The 14,983-nt window shown below is 40.6% G+C and overlaps 1 protein-coding gene and 1 long non-coding RNA gene across 2 annotated transcripts in view; both read right to left on the reverse strand.

Moving 5' to 3' along the window:
• Positions 1-306: 306 nt before the first annotated feature.
• Positions 307-5,878, reverse strand: LOC103917791. The gene is made up of 3 exons (XR_663646.1): positions 5,799-5,878; positions 3,090-3,312; positions 307-357 (listed from the first exon to the last, which is right to left on the reverse strand). It is a non-coding gene; the product is annotated as an uncharacterized LOC103917791 (long non-coding RNA).
• Positions 5,879-9,125: 3,247 nt separating this feature from the next.
• LOC103917803 (carboxymethylenebutenolidase homolog) overlaps positions 9,126-14,983 on the reverse strand; it is an 8,931-nt gene continuing 3,073 nt past the window's right edge. The window contains exons 2-4 of the mRNA XM_009324996.1: positions 11,224-11,366; positions 10,066-10,157; positions 9,126-9,385 (exon numbers count right to left, since the gene is read on the reverse strand). Coding sequence (XP_009323271.1) covers positions 9,206-9,385; positions 10,066-10,157; positions 11,224-11,366 — 415 coding nt within the window. The 3' untranslated portion in view covers positions 9,126-9,205. The remainder of the gene's footprint in view (positions 9,386-10,065; positions 10,158-11,223; positions 11,367-14,983) is intronic.

Genomic DNA, 14,983 nt, shown 5'->3' on the forward strand with positions numbered 1-14,983 from the left:
TTCACTAAGCCACTACTGAGAGAGTTGTCCTTGAACTTCAAGGCAAAATAAAAGGTTGCTGATTCCATCCACTGCTAAGGAGTCATTAAAAAAAGGCCACCTTCACTGGTAGATTAGCTGCCTCCAATCTCAAAAAAAAAAAAAAAAAAAACACCTGTTTATCTCAAAAAAAAAAAAAAAGGGGGGGGTGGGGGGAAGCAATATCTGACAGCAGCAGACAATGTGATACCCAGCTCCCTGACATCTTACTTGTTTATTTTCCTGGCATCTCGAGTTTTCAGCCAATCATCAAACTTGGACCAGTCATCAGAAGGCTTCCAAGCTTCTCTTCCTGCAAAAAAGTCTGGGCAGATGGCTCTGCACACACAGACACACACACAAAAAAATAAAAATTGATCAAATTCATCAAACACTGAGATTTTTTTGGCCCTTCATAGCACAGAAAGTTTCTATCCAGGCATAATTTTTTTTATTTTTTTCCTGAGAAAGTAATGTTTTTAAACATCATTGGTAACTATTCTACAGAAATGCCTATGAGCTTTAGAAAACATTCATAGGAATCTACATAGGCTTTTTTCAATGACTAAACCACATAATACAATTTGTGATACAAATCTGGAAAATTTAAATATTTTTATCCCTAGTATTTTACCTGTTTTGAGTACATAATTTGAAACTATATACAGTAAAACAATAGATTATCCTGTAAAGGATGATCAAACTAGGTCCTGATCACAACAATTTTCAATTTTGCATACAACAGAATATCATTTAACATAAATCCATCGTTAATGGGTTCCATTTAAAAAAAGGCAATTACAGAAAATAATTATTTACTACAGAGCACATCATGAGGCTTACTTATGAGCTAGGAAAAAAAAAAAACAAACACCTGATGGACTGAGGTCAGCAAAGACCAAGTGAAGGGAAAACGTGTGGGAAGAAAGGGAGGCGTGTTTTACCGCGGACATCATTTGGTGACTGGAAAAAGGGAAGTACAGTAGGAGTCCACTCAGTACTGAAGAGTTCCTGCATCACAGGGGTGCCCAAACCCTGGCTCGGGATGACCTCAGCTGAAATGTGTTGCAGGACCAGCAGCAGAGTTGTGATGGTGCAGTCGCTAGTGGATAATACAGTCTCCTCATGCAGAAAGAAACAAGCAGGGACTCTGGAGGCTGCCATCACTAGGTCACCCCCAGATGCTGCTGTGCGTTCTCCCAAGCCCAGCCCACAGGGAAGCAATGGGATCCCTGGGAAACTGCTATCACGTTTCACTTATTAAATGCCTTTGGCTCTCTCCCTCCTCAGACACACAGTTTGTATCTCAATGATCACGGTGAAATGACTGGATCAGTTTGGCCTGAAGCAGACCAAAGGATGTTGCAAGCATTTTTTTTTTATTTTTTTTTTACTGTGTTTGATAATTTCTGTGGAAAAAAAAACAGTGACACCCACAGCATACTTGTGTTTGAAAAGATATGGGCAAAATTGCACAGCCTTTGGATAAGTACCTGTCAGAAAGGCTATGTATTGCTTTGAAAGTGAACCCTCCCAAGCCCACATAGAACAGGTTCTTCCCCACTCAAACTAGCCTGGTAAGACACTATGAGCCATCAGACTCAATGTGGTCTCTGAAATACAGCTCTCATAGCTCCTCATCCCATACTGCACTAGGAAAAAGTCCAGCTATTTTCCCCTCAATAAACATTGGTGCACTAGTTCAGCAGCATCTTGAAGCAATTAGGGAAGACACACACAGCCTCTCTTCATTCAGACACTGCTGCCTGAAAACTCTCAGCTCTCCTCCTGCCTATAGCAATAGAAACACCAGCCTTCTTGCCTTGACCACTGCGGTATTAGCAGTACAGGTGGAGGGAAAGAAGGTATTACAAAAAGAAGTATGACATAGGATGAATCACAGGGAAAAATTACAGGAAGTAAGATAGTGTGGAGAAATACCAATTCATCAGACCACTGGGTACTTTTGACTGAGCAGACTCTTACCGTAATAAGGAAGCACACTGTCATACTAGCGATTTGCCAGTATCCTGCACAGCATGAAAGGTGTACGTCCAGTCTCACGCTGAGAATCATTGCATTTGGTCACAAGACAAACATACTTCTAATCATGGAGCAGAATAGGGGATGTCAACTCCTCAGGACAGGCAGTAGCAAGGAGCAGACTATAGACCAATTCATAGTTCCAGTGTATCAGAAAACGCTAATCCTCAGAAAGGTGGTATCTTTATCTCGCAGAGACGCAGAGCTCCTTTCAGCTCCACAAACAGATCTCAGCCACATGGCAACTGTCTGCTGACATCTGACTTCCCTCATGCTCCATAGGCTGACAGCATTAAAGGCACCGTGTCTCAAAACTAGACCACTACAGAATTAGGTGGAGGTTTGCTTTTTGGAACCGCAGGCCAGTCCCAACCCTATATGAAAGTTTGTAATGTATACTGTAAATAGAGTACCTTGCAGCATATCCAGTTTTTGCAAGATGTTGCTGCATTTTGGAATTTACCTGCTGTAGGGCACCGAAAATGAGCGTCAAAGATTTGCAGGGGGGAAGGGGATTGTATTTAATACTCCATGTGTGCATATGAATGATTCATATGCACATATTCAATGTACATATTCAATATCATATTCAAAATATATGACATTCATTCATATTTCTGCTGATGACAATTTTTTAAAATCCCATCATATAATTTAGCTTGAATGACTGTTTATTTTAAAAAGACTTCTAAGAACAGAATACACAGTTCTGTTTCAGAACACACTTTTTTAAAGCCATCTCACATTGCTGGGAAAATTATCAGAATCACTTTTTACTGCATCGTGTTTTCAATATTCTATGCATTCTATGTGTGCAGTCACTTCCTCTGTAAACAGCAAAGTATGAAGGAAGCATGCTGTACTCTGCAACATTTCACAGCAAAGTTCCTTTGTGGTTTTGTATTATGGAAATATATCACTCAAACCACCCTGGTAATAGTTCCCTCTCATGTATGCAAATAACAGTTCTAACGTAGGGCTAGAAATCATAAAGAGTGGGATTTCTTGGCCAAGAAAAGATTTCTTACATGTATCCATTAGCCGCAAGCATATCAGCCATGTATCTGGTGTTTGGGAGTTGCCATCCAAATATATCATGAATCACAACCACAGCTTTGTCTGTGCTGGCAGGTGCTTTGCAAACATACGCCTTGATGTGCTCAACTTGTACTTCCTGCCCACGGCCTCCGTAGTCAAACCTGTCCCCAATATCACATGGGCAGGGCCTCGATTCATTAGCCATGTGTGATACTAAAGAACAAAAAATATTCACTTGTGAATATCCCAGCATACCATACTGAAAAAGATCAAAATACAGCAGTATCATAGAGTATCGAATTTTTGAATCATTATGGTAGTATTGCAAACATACTGATTACCGTTAGAACTAAAATGCAGCATTAGTCAATAAGCCCATTGGGTTGCTTTTTATAAATAATAATCTCGTTAGAGTTACTTATGTTATAAACTCTTCAGCAGGGAGCTGCTACACAACTAGGGCTTTCGTGCCCTACAGTAATAGAGTAGAAATAAAGACCAACCAGCCAGGCAACCATCACAAATTATTTAAATAGTGATGAAGCCAGTTATTTCACTCTTCATCGTGTGTATGTCCTTGTCAGGAATGCATAACTTTCTTCAGTATAGACTGTAAAGGCTTAATATGGGACTTAGCATTTTGAAGAAAGGAAAAAAAAAAAAGAAAACACAGCTACTGTGTAGAAAGATACAATTACACTTAGACTAAATGTGATATTTTCCTCCAGAGAGTTAAAATATTCCATAGCTGACCTTTTCAGTGTCAAGAAATTCTTCTATACCGGCTTTAGCATCAGATATTGCAGACTTTTGAAGGAGGATACTTAAGGAAGGTGCCAATAAAAATATACCAGTGAAAGCCAGAGTATAAAATCGTATTTATCTAATATTAAATAAGGAATGCATTCAAACCCCAAGGCAGGAAAAAAGAAAACTGAACATAAGGAAAAAATCCTTAAGTTGAGCCAAATGTTTTATGAACAAGGCAACAGTAGGGCATGGTTAATTTTTTACAAACTATTGCTTAAACGAAAATAAACAAGTAATTCACAAAGGTCAAAAAATGCCAGCCGAATCTAACACAGATTTATGTAGCTCCTTGGTCTCAAATTAATGATTTTATGCCACTGACCTTAGGTTAACCAGCTGGGTGAACTAACTTCATATTGCTGCAAATGACTCAAATAACATATTGGAATATGCACGGAGTATCTCCAAATTATTAAAGAACGTGGACAGAATTTAGATGAAGCTTTACCTAAACTCTCTACAGATAAATTGCGTGTGCTAAGAAAATTTTGCCAGTACAGAAACAAGGATGTTCAAACTTGGCTATGCCAAACATACTCACAGAGAGAAATGGGGGAAAGCAGGTTACTGAACAGTCCCTGAACTAGTGTGACTTACGTAGCTGTGGCACTAAAGGGACAGCTTTAGGAAAACAAACAAGCAAACAACCCTACAGCCAGGAGATTTGCACCGATTTCCAGGGACCGAGATGTCCTGGGTTTGCAGGCTTTAAAATCGAGAATATCCCAAGCAGTGTTAGCAGGGCTAGGGTTGCAGACCTTGGGAGGCTTCATTTTCAGAGATCAGTTCAAGACAAGCTGTACCTTATTTGAAAGCTGTATTAACTCTGGGCACACAGATTTACACTAATCCCCTACTTTTCTTTTTAAAATAAGCCACACCCACCCATAGGTGTTTTTTTCCCCACGTGCAGTCTCACATATAGGACTTCTAACTTAAAATAAGTCTACCAGGAAAAAAAAGAATTAACAGATGAGCATATAAGACGAAATAAAGTTTAAATATATAATAAGAAAGAATTGATAACTAATTTTCCATCCACAAACTATTTCCTTTTGATTAGACTAAAATATAATAAAACAGCAACTGAATATTAAAGAAACATATTTTTCAGAACTCCAGAAACACAAACACAATGCCCTTACCAATCAGTACATCCTTAAAGGCTTTAACTGCAAATATTTCACATTATCTGATAAAATGTAAAGCAAAATGTAAAACATGAGATATTTAAAGATGCAGATATAGCAGCTGAGGAAAAGAGCTCCAGGCACAAGCCTGCGAGGGGTAGTGTTGGCTTGTATGGTTTATAAGCTATATAGACTCGCAAGCTTTGTAGCGTAATCAAAACGTTTTGGTGTTTCTACATTTGCCACAGCATGCATTTCATGCAAATAGTATCTTTTTCCATTTCTGAGATGCTACTGAAACATTCCTTAAAAACTAATCCCCCTCTCTTACATTCATCAAAGCTATTCTTTTGGGAGGATCTGTAAACCCACAGCCTTGGTGTTGCACCATCTCCACCTGCAAGCACTTGAGCATTTATTTGAAGACCAAACAGTAACTTTAGTTTTCAGAAACTTGAGCCTACAATCAGAAAAACAGAAAGATATTGCTGTGCGGCTCTCTCACTTTCAACAGACTCTCCTGAGTCCTCCTCCTGAGAGGTCTTCCTCACCTCAGGAGGGAAGCTAGAAGGTTTCTGAACCATCATCTCAAACAGTGAGGGAAGAAAGTAGCCTCCTGATAGCATGCGCTCTTTAAAAAAACACGCAGATAAAATGCAAGTCCCCCAAACGTGCTGAGTCAGACCTCAGCATGCACTTGGTTTACATTTCTCAGGAGGAGAAGTTTAAAAAAACCAACCAAACAAACCCCACACATACCTGTGGCACAGCAAGCGTGCGAGACAGCAGAGGCAAGTCGCAAGAGCTCAGCGTGGATGGTCACCACTGAATGCGATCCCAAAAGAAAGTGCTAACTCATAAAATGAAAGGGGTGAGTGCAAGGATCAGGTTTCTTCAAAGAAGAGTTACGCAAGTTGCTGCCTTTACCTCTGCATATCGCAGAGTCACAAAGTTGAAAGTTCGCTCTTTCTAAAGCCATCAATTTTATTGCTAGTGTAGGCAGGGTGTGCTGCTGTGAGGAGTGCTGCTATACCCGAGTACCAAACCTTCGCTTTAACTTACACACAACGGTATTAAGCATTGGCGGTCTTGTCTTTTCAGCTTAGGAAACACGTTGACTTAGCTGAGCAATTCATTTAGACAAAACATTTTTGGTTTGGTGTTTTTTTTTTTTAAGGCTGTTCCTTTGTTTTTAAAGGTTGGGGTAGTATCACTTTTAAACATTACGCTGGCATTATTATTTCATTAGACTAGTCATCCATTGGTAAAAGACATATCTAAAGTCATCAGCGGGGTGAGGTAGTGAAGTAGAGACATCGCTTCAAAGCTCTATACAAGACAAAGCTTACATAGTATAGGAAAAATATTTTCCCCTTCAGAGTGAAAATAAATATGTAAAAAGGTAACAGCTTTGTAGATTGCTGTACATATCATTATAGTAAGTGATTAAAATGCTGATACATGTTTATCCTATCACAGGACATTTTATACATTTTTTTTTCCTTTTGAATTAAAGTGACTGCCTGATCCTTGTATCCCTCCCATTCTCCAGATTTTCTTTTAATTGGATTATGACTCGGTTGAGTCACCATCCCTGGAAGTATTTAAAAGACGTGTAGATGAGGCGCTTAGGGACATGGTTTAGTGGGCGTGGAGTGTTGGGTTGACGGTTGGACTCGATGACCTTAGAAGTCTTTTCCAACCTTAATGATTCTATGATTCTATTAGGATTATTCTTTAAAGAGCTTTATCTAATGATATTAGCAACCCAAAATTCACTGTTTCCTCAGAGACACATCTAAAAAGTAGCACTAAATGCACGTTAGTCTACTACACTTTTGCCTTGGGAAAGCAACCAGCCTTACAATTTAGTCCTCATATAAGCTCTTTTCCCATATTCTAAATAACTTTGTCAATGCTATTTATTTACAATTCCTAAAATAAAGTAAAACGAATGAAAAAAAGCCTACCAGAGAATTCCAGAGTGAAGTCATAAGGTTCAAAGCCCAACCCTTTTGGGTTTTTGGCTTTTCCCACTTGTATACTACAAACAACAAATTATAGCACACGGGGAGCTTAGATACTCCATAGCAACTTCAAAAAACAGTGTTAAAATAAACACGAGAAAAATTGGCAGTTTAAATCATTCCTAGAAAAGAGAAATGACAGCAAGGCTTGCAGAACATTTTCTCCACTGGAGTTGCTTAACCACATTTCTACTCCCTTAGTCACAGTAATGTGGCTCCAGAAATTCTTCTTCACACTTAAGACTATTCCCCTTTACCTTAATATTAACATTAAACTTCAGAAATTAACTGGCTTTTAATTTGATTTCCTGTCGTTTCCATGTTCCTTGCTAGACAATCCATGGAGTTTTTTTACTTAGAAGTCAAAACAATTCAACACATTCATGACCTCGGTACGTGCAGTTGGTTGCACTTTGTACTGTAAACACATACCTCTTTTGGATCTCGCATTTCCAGCTCTTGCTCAGTGACTTACAGTTTTATCATAAAGATTTGGCTGTACTTGTAGTAACTCGTAGCTACCCTTTCGCTTCAGACAAATGCTGCGTCTCTGTTCAATTTTTCTTTTTGATTAGTCACGGTGTTAGCGTTACAGTACACATGCCGTTTCAGTATTTGTGAATGACTGCTGTTCTCTAAATATACGTCCTCTTGCACATTAGCTAACCTTCTAATGCTAATGGAGCTCCATTCATGTGGCGTTATCCAGGTTTTACACTGGGGTAATCAAGGTACAATAAACTTCCAGACCTCCACCTTCTTCTCCTGGAAGAATGCATTACGAGAGCTGTATCACCCAGGTTAACGGCAGGACTAATACATTACATATAGATGGTATCATATGAAAAGCAACAGCTAATCAGCAGTCGCAGGCCAGAATTCTCTGAAGACCTCCCAACGGGAAAGACGGAGGGCCATTAGCAGCATGTAGAGGACGAAAACACGGATGGGAAAAAGCAAAAGAAATGAAAATCCCATTGAGAGAGAGACGGTTAATACGTACTGTTGACTATTTTTAAATGGCACACCACAATGTATATTTCGCTGATAGTGTATCAGTTTAATTTGAGAGATTGTCATTAGTAAAATGAAGGCTTTCCCAAATTACATTTTCTCCCCATTAAATCACACAGCAGTCTTGACCAGTAGAACTGAGAAGGTGAAGAGGGACATACATTCTTTTCTTTTTTTTTTTCTTATAACTTTAGAAGTACCGGCACCCAATGAAGATACTAGGCAGCTGGTTTCAAACTAACGAACACAAGCCCTTCTCCCCATGAGGCATAATTAAACTGCGGAAGTCACTGTCATAGGGTGCACTAGAGGTCAGCACTTCAAGCAGGTTCAAAAAGGGACTGCCAAATTCACAGAGGCTAGGTCCATCAGTGGCCAGTCGACACGCTGCTCCAGTGGCAACATCCAGCTCCGGAACCCCCTGAACGGCTGGCTGCCAGGATCCGGAGTGAGAGGGGAAATTCCCTACGCAGCCACTGCTGGCCACTGACGGAGGCTGGGTGCTGAGGTAGATGCAACCTTGAGCTGATGCAACACAGAGATTTTTGCGGTATCATCGATGGAAAAGTTACATAACAAGACACATTACACAAAAACACGTAACATTTCTTCTTTAAGCTGCAACCATGGTTTGTAAGCCACACATTAAAATGCCCTGTCTGCAGATTGCATTGTACTTCTGAATTCCTAAACCGACCGGGAAATCATCTACAGAGTTTCACAGAACCAAAGGTAATCTGAGAAAGTGGTACCCCGTCTGAATAACCTTAGCCACAAATTTTGAAACAAGATATGCCCATTTATGTCACTGGTTAAATAGACATCTGCCACCAGGGTACAAGTCAAAGTACTTATTTCAAGCATTAAGATAAACCTCAAGGAACTGGAGAATATTTCACAGCATATTAAAACATGACACTGCTAGGTGAAAGCTGAGACTTCTTCAAAAGAACATAGTATGAAAGTATCAATTAGAATCTACTGGCAAAAAACATCTAAAATATTGTTTGCTTTTTTCTTTAATTTCTATTTCAACAAACTCCCCTCCAATTTTCTAAAATGCGTTATCAAAAATCTGCAGTGTATTACATAATTGTGTCACAAATTAAGTTGCTTGCTCTTCTATTAAATGTATTTATTCAGCCAGTTGATCATATCCGTTCTTCCTTCCTCAATATAAGGCTTATCTTGAGGACTGGTATCTTCTCCTCTGCGATGTACAAAACCATGAGTTTGTCCAGGATAAATTTTAACTTCAAAATCGACTTTACAATTTTTCTTTAGCTTCTGCTCCAGCAGGGTGACCTGTAATATAGAGCACAGTAGTAGTTACATTAATATAGCCATATTCCATGCTGCCGGTCCTCAGCTTATTCATAGTTCAACTCCCTAATTTATCATCCATGCTAGACGCTAATAACCATGCTCCACATGGGCAAAACAGAAAGTAAAATTACATAAAGAAAAAACACCTTTGCAGTAAGGGTCTAGAAAATTTGTTAGAATATAAAGGCAGGTCCAACGATCTGCAAAGATATGGATATAAAAAAAGTATTTCCTACATGTGCAATATATGACAATACTAAATACACTACAACTGAAGAAAAAGCTTCTAACAGACACCTATGGATGCCATTCGGCGTATCCTACATTGTTTATGGGTTCCTTGGACCAATAAAAAACAAAGTCATACAGCAAAGGATAGCTCCCAGAGTAGAGTACTCCAAAACAGCAATGGGATTTTGATAAAACTTTGTTACCTGGGTTACTAGCCATACTTTTACAAAAGAAAAGAGACTTAAGAAAAAAAAACCAAACTAGTTTTCATTCTTTGCCTAGGTTACATTAGCCCTTCTACGTCTAGCTACATTTTTCTGCTTATTTTTTGACCTTCAAGCACTATGATGAGGCTGACTTTTGACTCCCAATTCAGGATGGAAATATAAACATGCAGAAATGAAAGAAGATGGAGGTTATTAGCATACTTGATGAAGGGGAATGAAGTCATCTTTTTCAGCAAAAATGAAAAATGTAGGGTTCAGGAGATTAGATATATCATCAGAATCCTTGATTAGTCCTAGAAAACATTAACCAAATAAAAAAACCTCTTCAATTGACTTTTAAGGTGAAATCCAGATTCAAATACAGCACTCTGCTTCTGCAGTGAAAAGTTTTCATGCCTCATGCAATATGTAGCCATAAATATTAGCTTTACTTTCAAGCTACTGTAACCATGGATCCTAGAAGAATACCCTCCTAGATTAAAACTCTATTTAAACCAGTTTCTTAAGATACAGACTGAATATCTGAATTAATAAGACGTGAAAGATGCCTTCTGTGCATACAAGCTTGAGTTCTTTTGAACTGACTGGGAAAGTCAATGCTTCAGTAAGTAGACCAAAATTTACATTCTGAGAACGTTAGCAAAGGGCAGCTTAGCTATCCCGGCTTCTTGAGCAGAGCATAAAAGAAAAGCCAATGTTAAAATAAACACAATCTAACTTTACAGAGTAGCTAGATCAAGAAAACCACTCTCAGCTCCCGGGTGAAGTTCTAGCTCTGCAGCATGCAGAGCAGTAGTAAACAGGAAAAGGGAGCTAAATTGGGAAGGTGACCGAAGAACAACATGTCTGTCCGTCCAGACCTGAAATAAAGACATGGCTGCTATGACCCATTCTGAAACTAGGAACAAATATCCTCACCACCATCTTCTTTGCATAATATTCTTCCTACTCTGCTGAAAATAGACTAGACTAGAATAGAACAGAATAGACTATTTCTGTTGGAAGGGACCTACAACAATCACCTAGTCCAACTGTCTGACCAGTTCAGGGCTGACCCAAAGTTCAAGCATGTTGTTAAGGGTATTATCCAAATGCCTCTTAAACACTGACAGGCTTGGGGCATCGACCACCTCTCTAGGAAGCCTGTTCCAGGGTTTGACCACCCTCTGAGCAAAGAAATGCTTCCTAATGGCCAGCCTAAACCTCCCGTGGCGCAGCTTTGAACCATTCCCACGCAAAATATCTCTCTTCATCAGATGACAGCCTGATTTGAAGAAATAATGCTAGATCAAGTACTTAAGCTACACAATATACATATGCATGTGTACCTGCTTGTACTACATCCTTGTATTTACCTACCATAGAGAGATACACCAGCCTTCAATTCTGGGTATGTCATCATCAGGTGATGTACAGCAATACCACCCCAGCAAAAACCAACAACCCCTAGCTTCTTTGCACCACACTGTTCCTTCAGATATTTCAGGACAGCATCAGCTTCTCTGGAATATATAAGCAAATGCAAATTAAGCACCCTTAGTAAAAACAGTATTTGAAAATATGAAAAGAAAATGTAGATATACATGTAAGTGTCCCCATATCATGCTGCTACTATATTTTCTTTCATATACTTTAAATAAATCATTATTTCAGACAAATATTAGGGGTTGCTAATCTGAAATCATCAGAAAGCGAAAAAAACAAGAACTGAATGGAATTAAATAAAAATGCAACATGAATAACATACATCGAAGGAAACCTAAAGGGATGGAAAGTAGATGACCGATTAAACACCTACCTAAGAGTTAAAAAGCTTAAAATTCTCTGAGAAGCTGGATGAATTTTAGCTTTGTAAATGTAGATAGAAAAAGTAATAAAAATCTCTCTAGAGAATACTATTCGTTAGACAGTCAAAATGCTGACAATAACTGTAAGTTAGCGTCTGAGATATTTGCTGCAGAGAAGTCAATGTAACAAACATGGTAGGTGTTTTCAGAATTTAGAATGTAGCTTGAAATACACCTTGCCCAAATGCTGTGTTCTGAAAATACCCATTTACCCCTGAAGCAGGTGTCACCATGCAGAGGCAGTAAAGAGAAAGTATTGGTGGGAGAGAGGTAGCAGTTAAGTCTTCTGTATCACCTCAAGACTCTATTTTCAGCCCCAGTTCCTTGCGCCCTGGGGCACGCAAGCTATATACGCCATCGATACATCAGCCTCGCAAATACCACATTATTTGCCAACACACAAAGACACACAGAAGCAAATTAAGTGCCAAAAACCTCTTTCTTCACTGGAGCTGACACTTGAAACGTGAATCGCCTGTAAGAAATGCCAGGCAGAGCCCAACCGTTCCTTCCCATGGCAGCAGAGAGGGGATAGATTCCAAACTAAAAAGTTTCCACAACAACTGACCCCTCAGAGACAGGAGCTCTCCGGAAATGGTTCAGTTACGTCTCCCATAACCTTCTCACCAAATACCTAAGCGCAGCAACCTTCAACGTAGCTACACCCAACAGTCCAAGAAAGATATCTGCTCTCCCAGTAAGTTAATTAGTTTGGTCTCTAATTAGTCTGACCCTTTCTCAGTATTGTCTTGCCAACAGCTTCCTGCTGTGTTATTAAGGCAGCAGAGCACCGCTGCTACTGACAGGTCTTTGCTGATAAATGCTCGGGCAGTGTTGCACACAGGAGGGGAAGGCATGATCTCTTCAGGGGCAGGACTAAAACAACAGATGACTTTACTGCTAACAAGTTAAGATTAACTAACAGCTTAAATTCAAAGCTAACTGGAAGCCATGACAGGCCACAGATCACTGTCTGCGCTGTGTTCCTCAAGGACTGCTTCACATGTGAAGCACTAGCTTCTGTTTCTCAATGGTCCCTACGCACACTTCTTCACTGAGGACATGAGGGTCATTTATCATACAAACAGCCAAATGACTGCAGGGCAGTACCCCTACACCAGGGTTTAGAGGCCAGAAGATTCTAGTCCAAGTTACAGAGAAGAAAACATCTTTGCTTGGCAAAGGACCTTGGCATCCTGTAGGAGCCTGAGTTCAACAGCCCAAGAACACACCTGGTCTACAAACAGTAGCAAAACCCTTTCAATGAAGAGCAGCAGTTGGTACTTGCCTACTATTTCAGCTGTTCCAGCTGTCATTCTTCCTCCCCCCTTCAAATGTTTCATCTTGTTTGGTTTTGAGTAAAATTTGAGAAACTGTCTGTCAGTGTCCCTTCTAGTCACAGAGTTTTCTATCGCTCTGCCTAGGACACATGCAATAACCAAAGAATCCCAAGTGTTATCAGCATGCTGAAGAAATCAGTCCTATTTCTCTCCAGAGGTGGTGTCTTTCTGCTGTGAGAAGACATGATAATTTGGACCACATGGTCTGCCTTTGGGGCAGAGGAAGAAGCCCTTAAGCTACCTGTTAGATTCTCTCAGGAAAGAGAAAAACAAGAGGTGCTGCAAACACTGCTGTATTTCAGGAAGACACCAGTAAAGTCTGTTTCAAAATCTGCAAGAGAAATCTAAAACAGGTATTATAGACTCCATTACTAGAAGGAAATTATAAGTTAAGGAAACCAAAGGGCATTCTAATATAACTGGGCTGATGTGCATCCCAGAAATCTGAGTGATCAAGAAAACACCAACACTGCTGAATACAACTCAGCTATCAGTCAGCTATCCTAACATGCAGGAAAAGGGATGCAGTTACACCAACAGCTGGACAGAACTGGAACCAAGTTTCTTCAGCAGTGGTGCCAGGATAACATCTTTAGGAGCTAATGAAGATGTCCTTGATCCCACTAATTACAAGAGCATATAGTCTGCATATAAGTGCAGGCTTATACCTTTCCCTTGGCCTTTGCTAAGCCAAGAGTTTGACTCTAAGGTTGTAGCAGCAAACAGCTCTGCTCTCCCACTGCTACGTAGCTGTGCAATATAACCAAGGTGCTAGCAGAGTACTCTTGCCTTATGTTGTCCAAAGTTAGCGTTTTTTTTCAAGGCAGCCAACACACCATGAGTTCAAATCACAAAAAACTTGGTCTTAAAAATTCTTCACAGTGAAAAGAAGAGGCTGCATGCCAAATCTGTGTTCAGGGCCCCGAACACATCCACTCCTCCCTCCCCCAGGGGTTTGCTGCCAGGACCCAGGGTCGACCTAGAGATAGTGCAGGTGAGGGCTGCTCCATTCCCTCTAGTGACCACGGGGAAAGGCTCCCAGACAGTGCTGTGGGGCAGCCTCAACAAGGGCTGATGACCCCTATCTCCACGGGATTTGCTTTTAAGCTGAGGCTCTGCCATTCGGCCTTGCTTGAACTACAGCTCCCGCTCTGTCACAGCCATGCCTGTGCCTGGCCATGGGCCCTGTTGATCCAGACCCCTGTCCAGATCATGGACCATAGACTCACTTCCCGGCTTGGCCTCAGCCCTGCCACATCACTACAGACCTGCCTGGTGATCACTGGACTGTATCTGATACTGGTTAATGTCTCCGGACCTGCCCCTGACCCCAACTTCCGCATTCCCAGCTTGACCTCGGACCTGCCTCAGTTGACCGTGGCTGCCATCCTGCTGCCTGCCCTGCCCATCTTTCTGGAGTACTGTGGGATGGGGCCCTGGCACTGCCAGCTGATACTCCTCTTGGCTCCCAGCACCCTGCTCCCTAGGGAGCCACCAGCCCTCACTGCGCCCTGACAAGAGATGATCCAGCCATCAGCTACCTGGGGCCAGTTACACCATGCTGGGCAAGTACGATGGTGCAATAAGAAACTCTTTTCTTCTTTCCATACAACATCTTAAAGTATCAGTCTCTCACACTTGGTCAGACTCAAGATGAGAATTATGCTTTCTCACTGCTTGTGTCACTGGTCATTTTTAAACCATGCTTTTTGAGGCAGAGGAAGCAATTAGCAGTCTATGATATCAGTAACAGATGACAAAGCTATTCACTAAGCCACTACTGAGAGAGTTGTCCTTGAACTTCAAGGCAAAATAAAAGGTTGCTGATTCCATCCACTGCTAAGGAGTCATTAAAAAAAGGCCACCTTCACTGGTAGATTAGCTGCATCCAATCTCAAAAAAAAAAAAAAAAAAAAAAGGGGGGGGGGGGGG

This window comes from Pygoscelis adeliae, unplaced genomic scaffold (genome assembly GCF_000699105.1).
Source record: "Pygoscelis adeliae isolate BGI_AS28 unplaced genomic scaffold, ASM69910v1 Scaffold86, whole genome shotgun sequence".
Lineage (NCBI taxonomy): Eukaryota > Metazoa > Chordata > Aves > Sphenisciformes > Spheniscidae > Pygoscelis > Pygoscelis adeliae.